The sequence below is a fragment of the Elephas maximus genome, chromosome 13 (genome assembly GCF_024166365.1).
Source record: "Elephas maximus indicus isolate mEleMax1 chromosome 13, mEleMax1 primary haplotype, whole genome shotgun sequence".
Lineage (NCBI taxonomy): Eukaryota > Metazoa > Chordata > Mammalia > Proboscidea > Elephantidae > Elephas > Elephas maximus.
Genome location: NC_064831.1, coordinates 93,015,770 through 93,041,369, shown reverse-complemented (window position 1 = coordinate 93,041,369; position 25,600 = coordinate 93,015,770). Strand labels below are relative to the sequence as shown.

The 25,600-nt window shown below is 43.8% G+C and overlaps 1 protein-coding gene across 1 annotated transcript in view; it reads left to right on the top strand.

Moving 5' to 3' along the window:
* The first annotated feature begins 284 nt into the window (after positions 1-284).
* The window catches only part of CHSY1 (chondroitin sulfate synthase 1), a 79,554-nt gene continuing 54,238 nt past the window's right edge, over positions 285-25,600 (top strand). Inside the window, exons 1-2 of the mRNA XM_049906077.1 lie at positions 285-637; positions 17,309-17,804. Coding sequence (XP_049762034.1) covers positions 318-637; positions 17,309-17,804 — 816 coding nt within the window. The 5' untranslated portion in view covers positions 285-317. The remainder of the gene's footprint in view (positions 638-17,308; positions 17,805-25,600) is intronic.

Sequence of the window (25,600 nt, the reverse complement as noted above, 5' to 3'; positions counted from 1 at the left end):
GGCCCTGCAAGCCGGCGCGCCAGCGGGAGGAGCGGCCGCCGCCTGGCGCCCTAGCTGTCGCCGGCGCGCGCCGGGCATGGTCCCCTCTTAAAGGCGCAGGCCGTGGCGGCGGGGGCGGGCGCGAGGAACAAAGCGCCGGCGCGGGGCCTGCGGGCGGCTCGGGGGCCGCGATGGGCGCGGCGGGCCCGCGGCGGCCGCGGCGCTGCCCGGGCCGGGCTTCGCGGCGCTAGGGCGGGCTGGCCTCCGCGGGCGGCGGCGGGGCGCTGAGGGCGCGGAGCCTGCGGAGGCGGCGGCCCGGCGGGCGGAGCGGCGCGGGCATGGCCGTGCGCGGCCGGCGCGCCTGGCTCAGCGTGCTGCTCGGGCTGGTGCTGGGCTTCGTGCTGGCCTCGCGGCTCGTCCTGCCCCGCGCCTCGGAGCTGAAGCGAGCGGGCCCGCGGCGCCGCGCCGGCCCCGAGGGCTGCCGGCCCAGGCAGGCGGCGGCCTCCCAGGCAGGCGAAGCGCGCGGCGATGCTCGCGGGGCGCTGCTCTGGCCGCACGGCCGGGCCCCGGAGGGCGGCGCGCGCGACAGCAGCTTTCTCTTCGTGGGAGTCATGACCGCCCAGAAGTACCTGCAGACTCGCGCGGTGGCCGCTTACAGGTGAGCCCCTGCGCCCGGGCAGCGCCTCCTGCGTCCAGCGTCCCGTGGGGGGCGCCTTCGTCCGCGGCTCAGACCCGTGGCTCCCAGGGTCCCCGTGGGGTCGGGTGCCCTCAGAGGAGCAGAGGTCAGAGGCGGGGTGGTGGGCGCAGCGCTTTGGGGTCAGACGCACCGGGGGGGTGGCACTTCCAGAGGTGGCCCTTAGCCTGATCCTCTTTCTGCGAGACCCTTTAGCCTCTACTTTGTTAAAGGGACCGGCTGATCGCGTCTTCCCTACAAGGCTGTTGGGAAACTCTTAGTCCGGTAGCTACGATCGGTGGTGGCAGTGACAGTTACTACTTGGTTCTCTGAAATGCCTACCGTCGCTCTTGCACAGCTAAAGCTGATGTCGTTTTACCTGGCCCTTCCATGTCATACTTCTAGATTTCACTTTTTGAGGTACTCATGTAAATGAAAGGGGTTGCCCACTGCAGGCTCGACCGCACCAGTCTCTTGATTAAATGGAAAGAGAACCTTTGGAGAAAAGTAGTTCCTGGCACACGGGAGATTCAGTGGAAGCCTGCATTCCTGTTAGTAGCTAAGTTTAGTGATGTCTGTACGTTATCCGGTAACTGTGCGCTAGTTGGTCATATGAGTCATAAAATGACCGGAATCATATTCAAGATTAACAAAAGGATTATCTAAAGTAGTCTTTAGGAGACAGACTGTTTTGAAATAGCGGGTGTGGTTACGACCAGATTCACATTATATGAATTCGAAGCAGAAGAGGGGTGTAGATGCGATAAAAGGCATCGATGGAAACCTTATATGTGATAAGTGCAGAAACACTGCACGGTTAAGATTTGGGACTCGTCCAGCCATAGAACAAACCAGTGGAGGGCGGTCCTCTGGGAAGGAATTTTGAGAGCCCTCAGGGCTGAGCAGGATAAGCGAGTTGCTATATGTTCTTGATTTATAACCTACAGCTTTAGCTTTTAAATCCAGTCCTGGTGTGAATTATCAGGCTGTTTTTTTTTAGAGTTTGTGAGGGGAAAATCATAGATGGTCCCCCCCACGATCCCCTAAAGGCGGAAGAAGGGGCTGAGAAGGAAGGTGGAAGAGCAGTAGGGAATGACCTCCCTTCCAGTACATTCACACCCATTGCTGCATGCTTCCTGTAGGATCTCGCTTTGAGTTCAGAGCCCGGATTCTGCCAGGCAGGGTCCTGAGTGGCTGAAAAGCTTAGAATGTGGATAGTGTCAATACAGACTAGTGCAGCGTTTTGGGAACCAGCAGATCAGGGTTTTTGCCCAGATGTACTTTTTATACCATGTGTACCTGGGACTTGATGTGAGTTGTACTTTTTGACCAGAGAAACGTGCTTATCAGAAATTGAGGATGAGCGGTATAAATTGTTATACAGCACGACTTTGAAATTAAATCTACATGACTGCAATTTGATGACGGGCCATATGAAACCACAGCTTTGGGGACAATTACCTGTTTGTTCAAACAGTAGATTAATGTGACTCCTTAGCCCTTTTTCCCAAACAAATACATTTTAATAGAAACAAGATCAGTGTATAGAAATCAGTAGGGTTCCTGTTACACCAGCAATTCTCAGATAATGTAACGCAACATGGAACTACTGTTTCACACTCCGATGTGGTGTTTTCCCAAAGCCCATGTTTCATGCTCTTACTTTTGGCCATGTTACCTCATCGTTTTTGTATTAGGGCTTTATCTCATTGTTAATTTTCTCTAACGCAGTTAGGGGAAAGTGGCAGGGTTCTCCCGTCTTTTTGCTACCTTTGCCTTTCTGAGAAAGAAAACCTTACAGGAAACAGCGATCCTGTCCAGTTGGCTCTGTTAGCTTGCTGCAGTACCTTTTCTTTTATCTCTCTGATCCTAAGAAGTCACAGTACTTGGAATCTGGGAGTGAACCTACCCCGGCAGTTACCGACCTCTCCTTCTCAGCCTGCCAACCCTGTGTTTAGAAGGCTGATTGCAGGTGATGGCACAGGACTGCGTTAGCCTTAAGGAGCTTTCAGGAAGGCCTGGATGGGATGAAGGTTATCAGGTATAACTTATGATTGTGGCTTGGCTGTGCTTTGCAGCTCAGGCCAAAAGTCCACACTCAGCTCTTAAATTGGAAATTTTATGCACAGGTTGGTATCAAACCAGGCCTTAAAACTTCTGGCACAAGGTGAAACTCTACTTTGAAACTGAGTGTGTTCAGTTTTACATTTCTCCTAAAAGGCAAATAATTCCTTACCTTAAAAAAAAAGGCAAAAAACTGCCCCTGCCCCCCCCCCCAAAACTTAAGTGTGTGTGTGAACAAAAACCATTGTTTAGCTTATGGATGAAGGAGACTCAAATTTGTAGTTAAATGGCAGGCACTGTGGTGTACTTTTATGGCAGGATGTTGAAAAATGTAAGAATTTTTATCTAGGGACTAGTAACAAAAGGCAGCTGTTTAGCAACTTCTTGCTAGTGACTGTTTGAGATTCAGAATGGGGCAAAAAACTTTGGAAAATTTAAAGACAGTCCTGCCTGCCCTGAAGTTGTTAGGCCCTGTTGAACCGGCTCTGCCTGAAGTGACTGCACGTGAACGCTGGAACGGCCCCGTTATCACGACTCTTATTTTCCAAACCTATCCTGTGCATGAAGCAGAGAGGTGGCCCACCAAGACACGCTGGCAGTGCAGTGAAAGCTGATTGAAGGCAAGAAACGGATTTTAAAAAGCAGACAAAATGAAGGTCAAAGTGTGGGCACTCAGAGGCCTCAAGTAGACGCCATAACTGCTGAGTTCATAGGAGTGAGCTTGGGTCATTAAAATGTTTAGGTACGCTGAGGACTGATGCCTTTGTTCAGGAAATACATGAGTGGCCCCCTAGACTCAGACTCTCAGTGAAGTCGCTGTTCTCCAGACCTTCGACTCCGGGATGGGGTGGAGCAGACACTGAAAAGGGGGTCTGGCTGGTGATGAGCGCTGTGGGGAAAATGGAACAGGGTGAGGGCAGGGTGGGGTGGTGTCCTCTCTGAATTAGGTGGTTGGGAAAGTGCCCGGAGAATGGTGTTTGGGCTGAGATCTGGATAATGAGGAACTGGCTGTGTGAATATCAGTGATGGAAATGCAAGGCTAGGGAAGTTGTCCTAAGCAGGAACCAGCTTGGAAAGGCGTCTGAAAAGGCTAATAAAAGGAAGGGGACAAGGGCTTGATAGCGTCTGGTGTGGAATTTTATTCTAAATGAATTGGGAAGGTGTTGGAGGGTTAAGCAAGTAAATGAAGCAGTTGGCGTATGTTTTTAAAAGTTAATTTTACCTAGCATGTGGAGGCTGGATTGTAGGGAAGCAAGCAGACTAGTGGGAAGTAACCCAGGTGGAGGTGGAGATGCTGCTGGACTAGCATGATAGCAGTGGGAATGGAAGTGAATGGTTGTGGGATGTATCGTGGACTCAGAGCTAGAGGAGGTGCCCAAGGAATGCTTGTGAGGGTAAGGGAAAGAGGCATCACCAGTGGCTTTGAGGATTTTGCCTTGACCAACAGGGTGTATGGTTCTATCTTTTACTGAGATGGGAAGGACTGGAGGAGGGATAGACTTGGGTGGGAAGGAGGTAAGGCAGCAGAGATGGGGTTTTGCGTATATAATGTTGGAGGTGGCCTTTAGACATACAGGTGGATGTATCAGCTTGCAAAGGTAATGAACGCAAAGAAATGAATTAGAAGGTTTACATCTGAAATAATTACAGTGTCGGAGCTCTAAAGCTATCTTAAACTAAAATTTCCTGAGGGTTCTGATAGCAGGAGGCTCTACAAATAAACATAAAATAATTTGTTTTGACTCATTCACGAAGTATGTGTATGCTAGGTAATTTCAGTTTAAAATGGTGCCAAGATTTGTCCAGAGAAATTTATTATGCTAGTTAGTGACAGATTGCCAGAGCCCCCCTGGGTTCCTTGTGTCTCCCTTTAGCAAGCTGCAGTTCCTGTTTTTTTCTGTATCTTTTTTTTTTTTGTCTTAGTTATACTGTTTTGATACACAGAAGTTAAATGTTTATGTAGTCTAATCAATTTTTTTTCCTTTCTGATTTTAGTTGTTTGGTCCCCGCCTCCCCCCCCCCAAGCTTGGAAAGTTATTGCCCTAGAGAGATTTTTAAAGATAACATTTTTTTTTACCCTGATTCTAGAAGAATAAAAAAATCATCTCAGCTTCATTTTTTCCCCAAATAGTACACTGTCTCGGTACCATCTGTTGAATAATCTCTCATTTCCCTACCAATTTGAATTGCCATCTTCATTGGGTGTGTTTTTGGACTTCCTGTTTTGTTCCATGGATCTTTCTGTTTGTTCTTGTGCCAGTACCAACCATTGAAATTATTGTAGGCTGAATAATATTTTAATATCCGGCAGACAAGTTCCCCTTTGTTGCTCTTCTGTTTCAAACGCTTCTTGGCTGCACTTACCTATTCTTGCTGAGAGAGGTTTGATGCTACCTAGGTTTTATTTTTTTAATCATTTGATAAAAAAGAAAAAGCATACATACTTAACTTTTTTAATCCACATTTATGCCCAGAACAGTGAGTTAATCTTGATTCTTACTGCCCCTGGCCTGAAGAAAGGGAATGGTTTTGTTCTTTCTTTAAGGTCTAAGAAGGAGAGAGGCGAATGATTTCCCCTCCTTGCCCCAGGAGTGATAAAGGTCACCTTAAATACTAGCATCAGTCTGTAGGGGAACTGTGGGAACACTAGCCTTAGATATGGGAATCTTATTTCAAGATACTGTTAAATCAGTTAGTGTTCTCTTCCTAACGCCTTAAAAGGAAGGCAGGCTGTTCTCTTTTACCAACCTAACAAGCTTCTGCCTTCTAAATCTCAGAGTTCATTTCCTTATTTCTTGAGCAGAGTAGATCTGGCATATCTTGAAACAGTTAGGGGCAATACTTGCTTTCTTAGATGGAATATAATTTGGTAAACATTTACCGAAAGCCTTCTCTAATCCAAATAACCCGTAAGTGCAAAAATGCACTTTTGGAGCATAACTCATTTCAAGTTATGAATTACCTGTATAAAAAGATTAGCGAGAATGTGGTCCTGAAAGTGAATTTAGTTTTGCATATTATGGTTCATGATCTTGATGCCCTCAAGCAGCTAAAATATTCCAGAAATACCTTCTGTGTTTCATAGCTGTGGTTGTCAGTAGAGGTTTGTGCATGACCGTGTTTTCATCCCCTGGCAGTTTTACTTTTCCTTGTCCATTAGTTACACTGCTATTTATTGAAAATAGATTAATAGTAACCAGGTGCTGCTGAGCTGATGCCAACTCACGGCAACCCCATGTGTGTCAGAGTCGAACTGAGGTCCACAGGGTTTTCCATGGCTGTGACCTTTCAGAAGTAGATTGCCAGGCCTTTCCTCTGAGACACCTCTGGGTGGATGAGAACCTCCAACCTTTTAGTTAGCAACCAGGTTCATTAGCTGTTCGTCCCACCCAGGGGCTCCAGCTTAATAATCCTGGGCCCTGTCCCTGTGGAGTTTACAGTCAAAGGAAGGAAAGAAATGACAGCTGAGGGTGATAAAGGCCATGAGAGTCTGTGAACTCATTACTGTGGTGTACAGGAGAAAGAGACCCGCGCTGATGGCATGAGTGTGTACAGGCCCCACGTACACTCTGCTCCTGACAGCTGAGGGTGATAAAGGCCATGAGGGTCTGTGAACTCATTACCGTGGTGTACAGGAGAAAGAGACCTGCGCTGATGGCATGAGTGTGTACAGGCCCCACGGACACTCTGCCCCTCCCCGCATTACTGTGGTGTACAGGAGAAAGAGACCTGCGCTGATGGCATGAGTGTGTACAGGCCCCACGGACACTCTGCTCCCCCCCACATTACTGTGGTGTACAGGAGAAAGAGACCTGCGCTGATGGCATGAGTGTGTACAGGCCCCACGTACACTCTGCTCCCCCCCACATTACTGTGGTGTACAGGAGAAAGAGACCTGCGCTGATGCATGAGTGTGTACAGGCCCCACGGACACTCTGCCCCTCCCCACATTACTGTGGTGTACAGGAGAAAGAGACCTGTGCTGATGGCATGAGTGTGTAGAGGCCCCACGGACACTCTGCTCCCCCCCGCATTACTGTGGTGTACAGGAGAAAGAGACCTGCGCTGATGGCATGAGTGTGTAGAGGCCCCACGGACACTCTGCTCCCCCCCGCATTACTGTGGTGTACAGGAGAAAGAGACCTGCGCTGATGGCATGAGTGTGTACAGGCCCCACGGACACTCTGCTCCTCCCCGCCCCGTGAGCCTTCAAGGATGAGTAGAAATTTTGAGGCAGAGACTACAGCAGGTTCCCTGAAACGTGAACTAACGGAGGTAGACGAGGAAACAGAAAGTTCCCTGGGACTGGGGTGCAGGCTGTGAGTGGTACACTGGTAGGCAGGGAGTCGGGAGGGCCTAACCAGGGCAGGGTCCATGTGCCAAGCTCAGGAATTTGGGTTTTGTGTTACAGTTGCCCAGAGCTTTTGGTGATGTGTAAGCAGGAAGACCAGTCTGGCGGTGACCCTAATTTATGTGTGGACAGAGAGGGACATGGTGTGAATTGGTACTGTTTAGGAGGGCGCTTTGGCAGTACTTACCAAGCGCTCTAAATGCGTCCATCCTGAGGTCTAGTAATTCCTCTAGAAAATTTTCCTAAAGAATTTCCAAAGATGTGTACGTGAAGTTGAAATTTCTAGTATCTTAGGTGTCCTGCATTAGGAACGTGGGCCACTGATGACGTAACCGATTGATCCGTGCTGTGGTCTACTTCAGAAACCCTGGTGGCAGAGTGGTTAGGTGCTACGGCTGCTAACCAAAAAGTCGGCAGTTCACATGCGCCAGGCGCTCCTTGGGAACTCTGTGGGGCAGTTCTGCTCTGCCCTGTAGGGTCACTATGAGTTGGAATCGACTGGATGGCAACAGGGGTTTTTTTTTTGGTGGTCTATGTCTTTACCCCCAAAATGGATGATGTGGTTGGAGTATGTACATTGGAATGAAGAGACTCACAGAATAGTGAAGGGCACTATTGAAAACGTAGATATTAATGCCGTTAGCTGACGTATACTAAGTTGAATCTTAAGTGCAAAGGCTGCTTTTGTGTTAAATTTTATTCGCTGTGTTTCCCACCAAGTGCTCTCAAATGATTGGGCAGGATTTTGAGTAGCAAACAGATCAAAACACAAAACGAGGGCTTCAGAAGTTAACATTTGAAAAAAAAGTCTTGGGCCTTAAATTAAATCCAGCCTGAGCACTGAAGAAGTGTCCTTCAGCAGATTTTGACTGAGTGTTCGCGTTGCCGAGCCAGACAAGCAAAGAGTGGGTGAAGTGGTTGAAGAGTGTGTCAGGTGTGTGTAGGGCTGCTTTCCCTTATCTGTGATGACTGTTTGCGCAGCCTTATCAGCAGGAGCCTGGAAGAGAAGTGTGGGTGGTAACCTGTGGAAGAGTGGGACGGACGAAAAGCCAGTAGTAGGCTGGCAGAGGGAGGCAGTGGCAGGGCACAGCCTTCAGAATCAGCCTGCTTGCATTCTGGCTTTGACATTTATTGGCTTTATGACCTTGGGAAGGAGCCCTGGTGGTGCACTGGTTAAGCGCTTGGCTGCTAACGGAAAGGTCGGCAGTTCGAATCCACCAGTCGCTCTGCAAGAGAAAGATGTAGCAGTCTGCTTCAGTAAAGATTACACCCTTGGAAACTGTATGGCACACTTCTGCCCTGTCTTGTAGGGTCCCTATGAGTTGGAATCGATTCAGCAGCAGTGGGTTTGGTTTCTTATGACCTTGGGTAAGTTACTTACCCACCCTGCACCTTAGCTTCGCTATCTAAAACATGGATTATGATACTACATACATAAGGTTGCTGTAAGGATGAAATGAGCATCAGCAATGCAATTGGCACAGTGCCTCCCACTGGATAATTGTCAGTAAAGCGTAGCTATTGCTAAGTGGGCTTGATGCCAGGTGACAGAGTGCCTCAGAGAGGGAAGACTGGGGCTTGCAGAGGGGTCTGTGGAAGTAAGTTCAGGGTGGTTTTATTGTTTGCATGAAACAACACTGATTTTTTTTTTTTTTTGGCTTAGATTTGAAAACATGATTAAGAGTTAGTTGCATAGTTATGATTTTAAGTTTATAACAGGAGCAAAATACAAATTATATAAAGTAGCGCTCCAACACTTCACGTTTTTGAAATGTTTCGTGAGGTCAGAATTTGCCTTCTGTCATGTAGACTCCAAATTTTAATTCTTGGGTTTCCAAAAGGGCGTTTTTGTGGTCTATATGGATGAGTATTTCCCTTACTTGTTATAAACCTGGGCTCACAGGGCAAGTTCCTATTAGCTTAATACCTTGGACATGCCTCCTGGGCCATTGCCCAGGCCATTGTTGAAGTGGGAAGCTGCAATCCCCCACCAGTGGCTTAAGTGAGAAAAGGCCCTTTAGTGCTTGCTTTCACCTCATGTCTGTTTTTTTTGGATTAACAGTAAAATGCCTGTAATTTGATATTTCATTTTAAAATGTTTTCCCATCATTTGCAGTTTCCGTTGTATTTTCCCACCTACTTCCAAAAAGCTTTTGAGATTGTCTATGTCCCTTGAGATTGTGAGGACATACGCAGTCAGGCAGTTAAAGATTTTAAAAGGGGAAACCACATACACGGAAACCGCGAGTGCGGAAGGGGAAACTAACACACGGAACTGCAGAGAGAGGCGCACCCGGCAGAAGGTGGGGATGGTGGCTGAGAGCGCTCAGAGCATCCCTGGCCCAGGGCAGGCCTGGGTTCCGGGAGAACGCTTAGTCATCACTTGGTAGCCTTGGTGGCTCTCTGAGGGTTCACAAGGCTGGTCAGGTTGAAGTCCTCGGCTGCTCTGCCTGGCAGTATAGAATACCTGTACCCCATGTACTTTTTGGAGAGCATGAGCTAAGACTCCTACCCATCAAACTGTGCCTCTGGTCAGAGACTCATTATTCTTGCTTTCTTGGTCTACAGTGGACCCATGCGAGACGTTTTCCTAAGATCTTGTGTCTGGAGTAGTCATACTGAACCCTGAACAGTGGACCACGATCTCAGTACTTCACGTGGTTGTCTGCTGGGAAGCTTAACTTTGAGCCCTCCTTTATAGGGTTGCTATGAGTCAGAATCGACTCGACAGTGATGGGTTTGGTTTTTTTTTTTTTTTTTGGTTTAGTGGACGAAGAGGTTTGGAGATCCTGTGGTGGCTGACTGCAGTTGAATTTGACGTTAACCATGGGGTGCTCTGACTGGTTCTGTGTTTGCCGTGAGCATAGAGAGGGGCAGGTAGCAGCCACCATGATTTTGCTCTTCCTGGTACTGACGCAGAGCCCTGGTGGTGCAGTGGTTAAGAGCTTGGCTGCTAACCAAAAGGTCAGTGGTTCATATCCACCAGCTGTTCCTTGGAAATCCTATGGGGCAGTTCTGCTTTGTCCTATAGGGTCGCTATGAGTCAGATGGACTTGACGGCCACGGGTTTTTTTTCTTAGGTACTGGCACGACTTCACTCCTCGTCCAGCATTCCTATTCTTGATTTTCTCAGCCCCATCTTCTTGCTTATTTTTTCATCCTGTATACATTTTGGTTAAGTTGTCCCTAAATTCTTTTTGTGACAGAGCAGAATATAAATATATACATCTAATTTGTGTTACTTAGAAAAGCTGTTCTCCTTCCTTCCTTGACTCTAAGTTCTTAGCTGATTTGAGTCCTTTTAACTTATTGCTGTGTAACCAACAGACAGCATATGTACTAGTGGTTTTGGGGTACTCAAAATCCCCCCACCTTTTTAATGATAAAAATTCGTGTACCTGTTGCCAGTTTAGAAAATATAGAAGAAAACACTTATAATCTTACTCCATTTTTCTTTTGTTTTTGTCCATTGGGTAGAGAAAAGAAATGTTTCTATTACAAAAATATAATTTTCTGTTGTCAAATATTTTGATTTCTTTGATTGCTTTTTAGCTTAAAATTTTTTCCTCAGATATTTTTTTTTAATTGTAAATATACCTAGCAGTGGCAGAAAATTTAAAAAAATGTGGAAAACACAAGGAAGAAAATTAAATCCCTTCTAATCCCCATCTAAAAGTAACCACAGTAAACACTTGGGGTAGAGGTATCCATTATTTACTTTTTGTCACGTGTACTTTTGTCTCTTTAGTAATTCACATCACATATACATACTGTTTATTGCCTCCTTTTAAAATAGATACATATGTTATGAATATATACCCAGGACAATAGTCCTGGTATAAATGCACTTTTGTACAAAAATGTATTTTATGCACCTTTTCTTAAAATGACCACAAAAAAAAAAAAAAAAAACCACTGCTGTCAAGTCAATTCTGACTCACAGCGACCCTATAGAACAGAGTAGAACTGCCCCGTAGAGTTGCCAAGGAGCGCCTGGTAGATTCAGACTGCCAACCTTTTGGTTAGCAGCTGTGGCTCTTAACCACCGAGCCAGCAGGGTTTCCTCTTAAAATGACACTGAATGGAAATTGAAGCTTTGATGTTAAATCCTAACCTAGTAAAGGCATTCCTTAACTGAGTTAATATGACCCAGCTGTGTTACCTAACTGTGATTTAACTTGGGGTGAGGATAGCATTCGGAAGCCTAGAGGAATGGAAGATTCTCTTGGCACTCTCAGATTTCAGTTGTCTTATCTGTGCGTTAGCAAGAGCTGGTTATCAGTCCACTGAAAAAGGAGCTTTCTGGCAAGGACCTTTTGCAAATGCTCTTTTTTGATTAAGTGAGAGCTTTGTGCTCTAGGAAGCAAGTGTGTTGATGGCAGAGTTGGCATTTGCTTGTGAAAATGAAACGACCTGTTGCTGTGGCAGGGGGACAAGCTTGCTTCTGGAGCAGCATCTCCTTCACGTCTTTAAAATTGTTAATGCAGCCTCCCCTCCCCCAGGATGGTGAATTTATGTCCTAGAACTCCTTAATGTTGTGGAGCTTTTAAGCTAAAAGTATCCTCATTGAAAAAGTGATAATTTCTAAGGGTAGGAGAGTTTACAAAAACTTCATATTGGCCACAATGGCCAGAAGGTAGAAGCAACCTACATACGGATGAATGGGAAGACAAAATGTGGTACATTCATATGATGGAGCCTTTACTCAGCCATAAAGAGAAATGAAGTCCTGATGGACGCCACAACATGGACGAACCTTGAAAACATTGTGCTGAGTGAGAGAAGTCCTTATAGAAGGACTGACACTGTGTGGCCTCACTTACATGAAATAGGCAAGTATATAGAAACCAACACGTATCAGTGGTTACGGGGAGGGGGGAGGAGCTTTTGCTTGGGGGACGCAGAGTTAATGTTAATGGTGGTAGAATAATCCGGAAAAAGATAAGGATAGAGGTTTGGCAACATGAAGACTCAATCAGTGTCACTGAGGTGTGCATGCAGAAACTGTTGAATTGGTGAATGTTTGGTTATGTATATTTATACCACAATTAAAAAGAAAAAAAAAACTTCATTTTGGGAGATTTCCCTCAAACCACCAGTCATTTAGAACAGAAAAGGATAGCATGAGGTTTTCCTTGGGTTCCCTAAAAAGGAACAGATAATAATTGGGTGGAGTTACCATGAAACTGAGGAGAGGCTTTTCAGGACAGTTTGAGGTTAGATTGTCTGTTTTTAAAATTAATTGGTTTCTCTTCTTGGACAAATTACACCATTTCAAGTCATAGTTGAGGCATTACTGTCCCACTGTTGCCCCCCCTTCCCTGTGTTCGCCTACTTGGGCCCACAGGGAGCAGGGCAGTCAGAAGGGAATTTTGATCCTCAGTCTAACGTGAAGGAGTCTGGTGTTTTAAGTGAAAACACTGTTAAAGTTTGAAGTCTTCTTAGGCTTCTACCCTAACACTGCCTGAGATTGCTAATTAAATAGGGGGGAAAATGTATGTATATGTGTGTATATATGAATACATATGTATGTACATCTGTATACATAGATACGGAAACCCTAGTGGTGTGGTGGTTAAGTGCTGCGGTGCTAACCAAAGGGGCTGCAGTTGGAATCTGCCAGGCGCTCCTTGGAAACTCTGTGGGGCAGTTCTGCTCTGTCCTGTGGGGTTGCTATGAGTTGGAATCGACTTGATGGCACTGGGTTGGGTTTGGTTTTATATAGATAAACAACAACAACAAAAAAACCCAAACCTGTTGCTGTCCGGTGGATTCAGACTCATAGCGACCCTGTAGATACAGATCTGTGTGTACCTACGTATCTATCTGTCTAGAGTGTTGGGTTTTTAGCCAGAAATGTAAGAAGCCACGTTTTCCATAATACCTTCACTTCAGTGTGTCAGGAAACCCTCGTGGTGTAGCAGTTAAGAGCTAGGACTACTAACCAAAAGGTCGGCAGTTCAGATCCAGCAAGTGCTCCTTGGAAACCCTGCGGGGCAGCTCTTCTCTGTCCTGCAGGGTTGCTATGAGCTGGAATCAGCTCGATGGCAATGGGTTTTTTTTCCAGTGTGTCATCTTGAGGACAACTTTTCCAAGTTTAACCCACACTCCCTCTCTCCCTCCCTTTTTCTTTTATTAGCTTATGTTATTTGCATATCCTTTTGTTCCTAATAAGTCACAGTTACATAGGGCCGCTATGAGTTGGAAGCTGTGAGCTGGAATCGACTCTACGGCAGTGGGTTTTTTTGTTCGTTTGTGTAGTGCTTACTACATTCCAGGCAGGCTCCTCAGCACTGTACATACAATCACTCATTGAGTCCTCACAATAGTCCTGTGGTTATCCCTAGTTTACAGATAAGGAAACTGAGGCATCAGGCAAGTTACCCAAGTGAAGTCAAGATTTGAACCCCCACAGCCCGAATCCAGAGCCCATGCTCTTAACCACTACACAGAGTGCTGTTTCTTTAACAGATTGCTCCTTTGAAGGCAGGAGTTGTCTTACCTACCCCCATCCCTCAGGTAATATACTGGCGTTTTAGTATTTTCAGTGGCTTCTGGGGTTGGCTGCATTAATACTACTTTGAACATGGTCTATTTTATTAATCATACTTTAGTTTGGAAGCAATTTGATGTAAGCTAAATTTGATTTTATTCGCTACCCTTTTAAAATCAATTGTAAGATAATACAGATTATTTAGCTTTGAATTATATTTCCAAGTTTCCATGAATGACACGTAAATTTCAACCCCAGTGTGCCCTTTGAGTTTTACCTCTTCTAATAATTTTTTTATTATTCTGGTTTGATTAAGTCAGTTTCTTTTTACATGTGTGAATAGTAGTATTAGTATGGCTTATGGAAAGTGATGAGAAGCCCCTTTAGAAATTTCTAGAAGAGAGAGTAGTGATTTCTGCCTTTTTGCATACGCATAGCATCTTTAAGTCACGAGTGAACAGTATTCATTTAACCCATTTGCCGGCCTCTATTATGTGTCTGGAAACCCTGGTGGTACAGTGTTTAAGAACTACGACTGCTAGCCAAAAGTTCGGCAGTTTGAATCCACCAGGAGCTCCTTGGAAACCCTATGGGGCAGTTCTGATCTGTCCTATAGGGTCACTGTGAGTTGGAATTGACTCGACAGCAACAGGTATTGTGTACCTGGGTGTTCCACCTGGAGGTGCCTCAGAAGAAAGGCCTGGCAATCAACTTCTAAAAGGTCAGCCATTGAAAACCACATTACAGGGCACAGTTCTACTCTGACACACATGGGGTTGCCTTAAGTCGGAGTCAAGTCAGTGGCAACTGGTAGTAGTGTTACGTGCCAAGCGCTGAAATTACTTAGATTTTCAAAGAATTCTTTTGACTGTCAAACAAAAAATATTTTCTACGAGAAGAAAGAGGAATCTAGGGCTCCCCGACTTGAGTGGAGGCTGTCTAAGTACAGTTCCTCGTCAGGGACCTTGGAGGCTCAGCATTGGAGGACTGCTGGGCGGCTGTCTCCGCTCTGCACGCCAGAGCGTCAGGAGAGTACGTTTGGATCGTCACCTAGTCTGTGCGTGCCCTGGTCTGCTCACATTTCTGAGGACTTGTCCATTTACAGGAGGGGCTGGTTTCTTTTTAAATGAGTTGCTCCTGTCCCTGCTGAGTTTACACTGCATCCTCTTTCTCAGGAGCATAGCCTTTGTGAAAATGAATGAGGTACCTTGTCTTTCTTACCTTGCGCTGCTGTAATGGAAATACCACAGGTGGGTGGCTTTCTAGAACAGAAATTTATTGTCTCACAGTTCAGGAGGTTAGAAGTCCATATTCAGGGCGTGGCTCTAGGGGAGGGCCTTCCCTGTGTGTTTCAACCTCTAGCAACTGCCACCAATCCTTGGTGTTCCTGGGCTTGTAGGTGCATCCATCGCTGTCATCTGTCTTCCTCTCCCCACTGTGAGTGTCTCTCCTCCCCTTTATGACACAGCTCGGAAGGGATTAGGGTTAGGATTCACCCTACTCTGGTATGACCTCATAAATGTAACAAAAGAAAAGCCCTATGTCCAGACAGGGCCATATTTACAGGTACCCATAAAACCTGTTGCCATCGAGTCGATTCCAACTCATAGCAACTCTATAGGACAGAGGAGATCTGCCTCATAGAGCTTCCAGGGAGTGCTCGGTAGGTTTGAACTGTCGACGTTTTGGTTAGCAACCGTAGCTTTTAGCCACTGTGCTGCCAGGGTTTCCATTTACAGGTACAGGGGTTAGGATTTCAACACATGTTTTGGGCAGCACCGTTCATAACGTATGTGCACGGTATCTGCAGTATCACAGGGTTCCCTCTGTGCTGCCTTAGTGCCGTGGTGCTTTGTTAATGGGCCCTTTCAGTGGTGTGAGAATAACCAGGCCCCCTTTAAATTCACGGGCATCAAGGGAAAACATGAGCAACTGCCGTGTCCCGTCCCTAACAGGATGTATGTTTGCTCTCACACGTTAACGTCTCTGAAATCAGCATGCATTTTACAGTTGTGGCATCAGATGATGGTTGGCAGCCTTTTTTTTTTTTCTTGTTGGTTCGTAAAACATCTTACGGTTGACGTCCCAGATTTGGTGACGTGGACCTTTTGAGAGGCATGTGGAATCCCACTGAATTTTTCCTCTGCTTGAGTGCTGTACATTGCAAGTTATTTCGTATTCCTTATATTTGGGTTAGGAAGAGAAATAAAAGCCAGTATTTTGTTTTCCAAGTACTTTATTGTTTTTGAAATTACACAAGTGATACCATGCTTATAAATGTTTTTTCCCCCAGTATAGAGAATTATAGAATAAAATGTGTAAGCCATCTTTATCTTCCTCCCAGCTCCTCCTGATTTCCCTAATTCCCTTCCCCAGAGGTTTGGTATATGCTTTTTTGGATCCTTTTCTCCAGAAACTCTCCAGATGCCTGTGGCTTTATGGATCCTTCATGTTGCCTTTCATGTAATAAGCACAGTTGTGACAGTTGAGTACAATAAAAATTTACAGAGGAGAATATTATCTGTGAACTGTGGTTCTCTTTTGATCCTACTAAGATTAAATTTACTATTTCAGTTATTCTCTTTGATACGGTTTTCCTAGAAGTAGTCTGTGTGAGGGAATCATCGTAGCTAAACTCCTTCAGCTCTTAATACAGAGCATGAAATGTAAGAGACAAACGTAACTGGATAGCCTCGGATGCAGTGTTCAGGAGGAGGATTTTTTTCCTTTGTTTCCTTCTAATTACCCACTGACAAACAGTTCCCTCTCAAGCTCTCCGGCCACTGCAGTCACTAATGCGTCTTCCTGCATCCAGTCGGCCTTCCTGCAAACCTCGCCTCCGCTGCTTGTTGTTAACAGCCGCTGTAGAGGTGGCCCCTACTCGTGGCAGCTCCAGGCACAGTGGAGCAAAATGCTACCCAGCCGTGCGCCATCCCCACGACTGGCTGTGGATTGGACTGTTGTGATTCGTAGGGTTTTCATTGACTGATTTCTGGAAATAGATCACCAGGCCTTTCTTCCAAGCTTAGCTTAGTCTAGAATCTCCCCCTAAACCTATTCAGCTTTACAGCAACACGCAAGCCTCAGTGCCCGACTGTCTGCTGCTCTCTGTGCCAGGTCTACTTCTGTGTCCCTGCCTTTCACCCTTTTCCCCTTGGTCTGGCTAGCTTCCTTCGTTACACTCTTTGCACTGGGCCTCTCTGCTTCAGAGTGCTTATCTTAGTTCATGACACTGTGTGTGTTGGTGTAACTGTTGGTGTAAATGCCCGTCTCTCCTGCTGTCAGCTCCGTCAGCCCAGGCCTGTATTTTTGCCCCCCTCTGCATTCACCTTGCCTAGAGTAGTAACTGGCATCTGATGAATGTTCAAAGAAAAGTTGTTGAATAAACAATTTATTTTTTTGTTGTTTGGTAGAGCTGAGGAGTTTGTGGGTAGGGAGTTGACAGTATCAGAGGATTAACTTGAACACCTAGACTTGGGGCCCTGGAAATTTGAAATTTAGCTGTAAGTAAAACTTAATTAAACTAGAAATATTTTAATACTTCATTCTTTATTGAGATTCTTTTGAAATTGAATTTGAACTGTGTGGTCCTTGGTAGCCTGAGTTTATGTTAAGAGGTAGCAAGCAGATCATGTAACTTTTTATTATCCTTTTGGACATACAGTGGTTCAGATGAACAGATACGTGGATTTTTGAAAATGAAGCTTGAAATAAACTGTTCTCTAACTGATGTTTATTTTGATTCTAGAACGTGGTCCAAGACAATTCCTGGGAAAGTTGAATTCTTCTCTAGTGAGGGTTCAGACACATCTATACCCATTCCAATAGTGCCACTACAGGGTGTGGATGACTCCTACCCACCCCAGAAGAAGTCTTTTATGATGCTCAAGTACATGCATGACCACTACTTGGACAAGTACGAATGGTTTATGAGAGCGGATGATGATGTTTACATCAAAGGAGATCGCCTGGAGAACTTTCTGAGGAGTTTGAATAGCAGCGAGCCCCTCTTTCTTGGGCAGACAGGACTGGGCACCACAGAAGAAATGGGAAAACTGGCACTTGAGCCTGGTGAGAACTTCTGCATGGGGGGGCCCGGGGTCATCATGAGCCGGGAAGTGCTCCGGAGAATGGTGCCGCACATTGGAAAATGCCTCCGAGAAATGTATACCACCCATGAGGACGTGGAGGTGGGAAGATGTGTCCGGAGGTTTGCAGGGGTACAGTGTGTCTGGTCTTATGAGGTAAGAGCCGAATTCTTTACTGTGGGAAAACTGTTCATTTTGTCATAAATTGTGAAGCAGTCTTAGGAAACTCGTCATGACATCCTTTCCGGGGTTTAAAGTTGGTATTAAGTTATTGTACATTTCTTTTCTAGCCTTGGTGTTTTTTTGTTTGGATTCCCCTTATGACCTTTTCTCTTGGCTTTTAGAATGCACCATCCATACTTTTTTCTTTAAGCTCTCTGCAGATACCTTAGTTAGCAAACAATGGCATTTGAGGGCCAAAGGAAAGACACGGGGCTTCTGAAGGTCACAGCCGCATTTTATAATTATCCAGAGCACATCTGGTTTCTGCTTTCCCCACAGGCGTGATTGCAAGAGTGTGAAGTTACTTTGCCCCGTTCTTCCAGCGGCCTGACTTCTCATTTGGTCATGTTGACCCACAGATTAGAAACTTAGATGTTTTGAATTTATAAAATGATTATTGATGTAAAAGCCAGTAGGACTTGGCTTTGCATTGCTTTTAAACCTTGACATTTCAGACAGTTACTGTAATCTGTAAGTTTACAATATAAATGGTTTATGGTGTCTGTAAGTTGTCCCTTTTAGCATGGGTTTAGGCAGCTTCCAGATTATTTTGATAAATGAATGAAACGTTTTAAAGGGAGTCCACTTGTAGGTGTTTGCTTCTGAATAGTTGTAGAGAATATGAGCTCGCTTTTGACTTTTCAGTGTTCTTACTGGTAGCTGTGCCACCTATTGCCTGAAGTTGCAGCATCTGAAATCCCATCAGACTGGAAAGAATTATTTAGGTTTGTGTTGTGTTTAGATTAAGTCGTGTTATGTCGAACTACTGATAGTGTGAGGAGCAGAGGGAATCGTTAGACCTTTTTGCCTAAGAAAAAGAAATATGCCTTCTGATGTAATCAGCTAAGTGCTCAGTGAAGAAGGAGTGATCTTGCCTGTACTTGCTTTCCCTCCAGACTCACTTTTAACTGTCTTCTAACCACTTTCTTTCATTTGAACTTTTGGGGAAGTAGACACATTCAGAGGTATTTCAAGTGATCTTCCTGTCATTTCTAATTATATATTCACAAAGATAAATTTAAGTCTTCCGTGCAGTGTGATCTGAGCAAAGCCTTTCATTTCTTTGTGCACCCCTTGAGCCCTCTCTTCCCCACCCGGCTATTGCTTCGTCAGTTCAGGGAATCTTTTTTGTCACAGATTTTATTTTTCTTTTTGAATAGTGTGAAAATGCCAGCAGGGAAAGCTGTTTGGGGATTTTATGCAGTTGAAAGCAGACTACAACTGTCAGTATTACTTCATTTTCCCCATCCTAAATTAAGTGGTTGTAACTTTAACATATTTCATTGTGTTTAGAAATAATGTAATGCTTTTTTGTGCATTTTGGAGCATGTTACTCTGCCCCTGATTTTGAGAAGCTAGCCTTCTGCCACAATGTAGTACAGGAACTTTTGGGAAGAACTTTTAAAAGTGTGTTTTCGTGTTGTTGTAGTGCCATAATATATCTTATATATACTGTTTTTTTATACTGTTTAGAGAGAGACACCAGCGGAGCCAGTATCTTGAGTTTTATCTAGAACATTGACTTAGCTGGCATCAATGCCAAAATGTAGTTAGAAAGTATTTTCCTGGGGATGCAGGGTTTGGAAGAGTGTTTTCTGGCTGGTTCTACCCTGTTATCATGGTAATCGCCATAGGTTTCTCATGTCCTAAGCAATGGTGTTTAGAATCATTCTGTTAGAATCTTGAAGCTCCTTGTAGACTTGATGCTTTAGGTAAATGACCTTATTAGCTAAAGGGATCTGGTTGGCAAGGAAACTCCCTCTTGAGTAGCTTAGCTCCCTATCTCCCCAACTAGGGAGCTCACCAGTGAGTACTCTGTGGCAGAGGGGGTCTCCCTAGGAGTGGGGCTGTCTGCCTCTGGTGAGTCCAAGCTTCTTTTCACTCCTTTAATGTCTGGTGACAGCTTTACTAGATCTTTTCCTGTTTGCTCTCCTTGCTGCTTGTATCACTTATCCTCCCACCAGCAGCCCCTTAGAGCCTTTCTCTTTTGTGAGTTGCCTGTTCATAGTCTTGGCCCATTTTTCTGTTGGAGTGCTGTCTTACAGTTTTGTTGGAGTGCTTTGTTCTGGGTACAGAATATCTTCTCCCAGTCTGTGACTTGTCTTTTCACTTTAATTGTGGTATTTTTTTATTATACAAAATTGTGAAGTGTAGTCTAATTATCGTTTTTTTCCTTTATGATTTGTGCCTTTTGTGTCTCGTTAAGGAAATTCTTCCCTTTCTTGGGTCACAAAAATTTTCTCCTATATTTTTCTGTAAATTTAAAGTTTTGCCTTTCACATTCAGTTTTTCATCATCATTAATTTAAAGAATTATATCTACTGGGACTCTTAGCATTTTATTAGACTTTTTATTTATTTATTGTTTTTTAAGTGCATCTGACCTACGTCATTATTTGGATTTGTCATTGTGTTCACCATTAAGGTGAGATTAATCTTTTATGTGGATGTGGAACTTATTATTAAGCTTCCTGTAAATCTAGTTTCTCAATTAAGTCTCACATTATGAGGAATTATTGAGGTGGGGTTTTACGTTAAAGACAATTATGTTTATCTTTAAATCTTGGAAGGTACTTATTTAGCTCTATTATAAACCTAGCCAAAGGTGTAATTTTTTTTTTTTATAATTAGAAGTAATGCCTTGGGATTATATTCATATAATTAAAATGACTTGTGAGGAGCAACTGTGAAAATAAAAATTCAGATTTATTATTGGTGATTATTAATAAATGGCTTTTTTTAAAAAAAATTTTTATTTGGAAGTAATTTCAAAAGTTACAGAAAGAAAATAATAACAAATTCACCTATTGTTAGCATTTTATTCTCTTATAGTGGTACCTTACTCACCATTTTAGACGGCCTATTAACCTTTTTTTATTACCTACCTGAGAGCTAGGCAGGCCCCTAAGTGGCTAGAACAGTTGTTCCAAAGATTGAGCGCTCATGCTGTGTGTTACTTCAAGTCAGAGCTGTTCTTCTATTCAGCAAATGTAGTGGCCCAGTTTCCGGCACTTACTGTTGTGAGGATGACATCGTACCAAGTAACGTTTCGTTCTGTTATTCATAGGATTGCCATGAGTCAGAAACAGCTCAGTGGCACTTAAATATAAAATCTAAAACGATAAAGATCATGGAAGAAAAAATAGGGACAACACTAGGAGCCCTAATACATGGCATAAACAGTGTACAAAACAGTACTAACAATGCACAAACATCAGAAGAGAAACTAGATAAGTGGGCGCTCCTAAAAATCAAATACCTATGCTCATCCAAAGAGTTCACCAAAAGAGTAAAAAGCTGTGACATTCCCTATCGGCGTCTGATCTCTAAAACCTATAGGATATTGCAAAAACTCAACTTCAAAAAGATAAATAACCCAATTAAAAAATGGGCAAAGGGTATGAACAGACACTTCACTAAAGAAGACATTCAGGTAGCTAACAGATATATGAGGAAATGCTCACAATCGTTAGCCATTAGAGAAATGCAAATCAAAACTACAATGAGATTCCATCTCACTCCAACAAGGCGGGCATTAATCCAAAAAACACAAAATAGTAAATGTTGGAGAGGTTGTGGAGAGACTGGAACACTTCTACACTGCTGGTGGGAATGTAAAATGGTGTAACCACTTTGGAAATCGATTTGGTGCTTCCTTAAAAAGCTAAAAAAAAAAAAAAAATATATATATATATATATATATATATTTTTTTAAGCTAGAAATAGCACTACCATAGGATCTAGCCATCCCGCTCCTTGGAATATATCCTAGAGAAATAAGAGCCTTTACACAAACAGATATATGCACACCCATGTTCATTGCAGCACCATTTTCAATAGCGAAAAGCTGGAAGCAACCAAGGTGCCCATCAACGGCTGAATGGATGAATAAATTCTGGTACATTCACACAGTGGAATACTACACATTGATAAAGAATAATGATGAATCCGTGAAACATTTCATAACATGGAAGGCATTAGGCTGAGTGAAATTAGTCAATTGCAAAAGGACAGATATTTTATGAGACCACTATTATAAGAACTTGAGAAATAGTTTAAACAGAGAAGAAAATATTCTTTGATGGTTATGAGATTGGGGAGGGAGTGAGAGGGGTTTTCACTAATTAGAATAGTAGATAAAGAACTATTTTAGGTGAAGGGAAAGACAACACACAATACAGGAGAGGTCAGCACAACTGGACTAAACCAAAAGCAAAGAAGCTTCCTGAATAAACTGAACCCTTCGAAGGGCAGCATAGCAGGGGTGGGGATTTGGGGACTGTGGTATCAGGGGACATCTAAGTCAGTTGGCATCATAAAATCTATTAAGAAAACATTCTGCATCCCACTTTGGAGAGAGGCGTCTGGGGTCTTCAATGCTAGCAAGCAGCCATCTAAGATGCATCAATTGGTCTCAACCTACCTGGAGCAAAGGAGAATGAAGAACACCAAAGACATAAGGTAATTATGAGCCCAAGAGACAGAAAGGGCCACATAAACCAGAGACTGCATTAGTCTGAGACCAGAAGAACTATATGGTGTCTGGCTGCAACTGACGACTGCCCTTACAGGGAACACAACAGAGAACCCCTGAGGGAGCAGGAGAGCAGTGGGATGCAGACCCCAAATTCTCATAAAAATACCGGACTTAATGGTCTGACTCAGACTAGAAGGACCCCTGAGGTCATGGTCCCCAGACCTTTTGTTAGCCCAAGACAGGAACCATTCCCAAACCCAGCTCCTCAGACAGGGATTGGACCAGACTATGGGATAGAAAATGATACTGGTGAAGAGTGAGCTTCTTGGCTCAAGTAGACACATGAGACTATGTGGGCATCTCCTGTGTGGTGGGGAGATGAGAGGGCAGAGGGGGTCAGAAACTGGCCGAATGGACACAAAAAGAGAGTGGAGGGAAGGAGTGTGCTGTCTCATTAGGAGGAGAGCAACTAGGAGTATATAGCAAGGTGTACATAAATTTTTGTATGAGAGACTGACTTATTTGTAAACTTTCACTTAAAGCACAATAAAAATTACAAAATAAAAAACAACTGGATGGCACCTAACAACAACAACAACAACAACAATAGATTTGAAATGGCGAATTAGTCACCCCCAAAAAGAGGCTACTGTATAAGCAGTGGAGCCCTGGTGGTGAACCATTTAAGAGCTTGGCTGCTGACCAGTAGCTTGGCAGTTCGAATCCACCAGCTGCTCCTTGGAAACACTGTAGGGCAGTTCTGCTCTCTCCCATATGGTCACTGTAACTCGGAAACGACTCGAAGATAACGCGTTTATGTAAGGACTGTATCAGCCGTGAGTGGAAAGAGGGTAAGGAAAAGTAAAAAGTTAGTGAAAGTGAGTCCGTGAACACTACAGCAGTCTAATTTTATCCATTATGGTTGGAAAACATACTTTGTATGATTTCAGTTCTCTTAAGTTTGAGACTTTTTAAATGACTTAACATGATCTATGCTGGTGAATGTTCCATGTGTACTTGAGAAGAATTTGTGTTCTGCTCTTGTTAGGTGGAGTGTTCTATAGATGTCTGTTAGGTCTAGTTGGTTTATAATGTTGATCCAGTCTTCTGTTTCCTTGTTGATCTTCTGTCTAGTTGTTCTGTCCATTGTTGAAAGCAGAGTGTTGAAGTCTCCAGCTGTAATTGTTGAATTGTCTGTTTCTCCTTTCATTTTTATCAGTTTTTACTTCATGTATTTTGGGGCTCTCTTGTTAGGTGCGTATATGTTTGTAATTTTTATATCTTCTTGATAAATGGTCCCTTTTATCATTATAAAATGCCCTTTTTCTGTAATACCAATTTCTGTTTTAAAGTCTATTTTATCTGATATTAGTATAGCTATTCCAGCTCTCTCTCTTTCTCTCTTTTTTCTTGCGTGTGATAAGTTGCTTCTCTCACAGCTTTCAAGATTCTCTCTTGTCTTTTCACAGTTCGATTATGATGTGTCTGGGTGTGGGTGTCTTTGAGTTTATCCCACTTGTGTTTTAAGCTTCTTGGATGTGTACATTGTTTTTCATCAAATTTGGGAAGATGTGTAGATTGTTTTTCATCGAGTTATTTCTTCAAATATTATTTCTGCCCCTTTCTCTCCTCTCCTTCTGGGACTCCCATTATATGTATACTCTGAGGCTCTGTTGATTTTATCTTCTTCTTTCTTTCTGTTCCTCAAACTGCATAGTCTCAGTGGATTTCTCTTCAGGCTCTCTGATTTTTTCTTCTGCCTGTTCACATCTGCTGTGGGTTTTTCATTTCAGATACTAGACTTTTCAACTCCAGAATTTGTATTTTTAAAATAATTTTCATCTCTTTTATTGATAGCTTTTTTCTGTGTGTGAACCATACTTTCTTTAAATTGTGTTTTAAGTGAAAGTTTACAGTTCAAGTTAGTTTCTCATACAAAAATTTATATACACATTGTTACGTGACCTTAGTTGCTCTCCCTAAAATGTGACAGCATACTCCTCCTTTCTACCCCGGATTTCCTGTGTCCATTAAGCCAGCTCCTGTCCCTTTTTTCCGTCTAATCTCGCCTCTGGACAGGAGCTGCCCATTTAGTTTTATGTGCCTACTTGAGCTGAGAAGCACTGTCTTCACGAGTATCATTTTATGTCTTATAGTCCAGTCTAATCTTTGTCTGAAGAGTTGGTTTTAGGAATGGTTTCAGTTCCAGGCTAACCGAGAGTCTGGGAGGCCACACTTTCTTGTTTCTTTGCATGTATCATATTTTGCTGTTGTTGGAAACTGGACATTTTAAATGTGGCAAATCTGGAAATCATATCCTTCCCTTTCTCCAGAGTTCGTTGTTGCTGTTTATTTACTGACTTACGAATTAATTCTGTAAAGTCTGCATTCTTTTTTGCTAATGATTGGACAGAGATTTCTTTAGATGCCTGGAACTAATAAGCCTCTTAGTCTTTGCTGAGAAGCTCTGTGTGCATGTTGGGACGTCAGTACTCAGTCAGGCAGTTGATAACTCTGTCTTAGCCTTCACTTCCTGCTTGCACAGAGCCTCAGAGTAAGGCAGAGATGAGAGCTTAGGACCATCTTAGATCTTTTCTGAGTGCACACACAGCCCTACACATGTGTATGGCCCTACATTCCCAGGAACGTAGTTAAGTTTTTAAAGCCCCATATGGATGTCTCATTCCCAGGCTTTTCTTTTGAGCTTTTTGGTTAGCCTATTTTTTGCCCCAACTGTTTTTTCTACCACCAACTGCTGCAGTGTTCAACAGTTGCCTCTGCTTATTTTCTACAAATGCTTGTGGAGAGGCTGTTCATACTAGGCGAGCTCCTAGTCAGGTCAGATAAAGACAGCCTTTGCGGGTGGGGTCTTCCAGGGAACTACCACACAGTTCAGATAATGGCGCATCTCTGGGAAGGGGTCTTTGAAGGAGCACCAGCCCTACTCTGTCTCCTCCAGTGGCTGCCAAGCTGCTGGTTTTCACTGTCATTGTGGGCTGTTGGTTTTCAAGATTCCTCAGAACTGCAGAGTAGGGAATGGAAATAGGGTAAGTTAGAATGCCACAAAGTGTTCTTACCAGAATTCTGCTGTTTTTCTTGAATAAATGCTCCTGAATTGCTGAATGCCTTTGGCTAATATCCAGAGTCCTGAAAAGGTTGATTCTGGCAATTTTTGCCAGTGTTTTCACCTTGCTCTTAGGGAGGAGAGATTTTTGAGTCCCTACTCTGCTGTTTTCACTGATTTTACCTAAGAT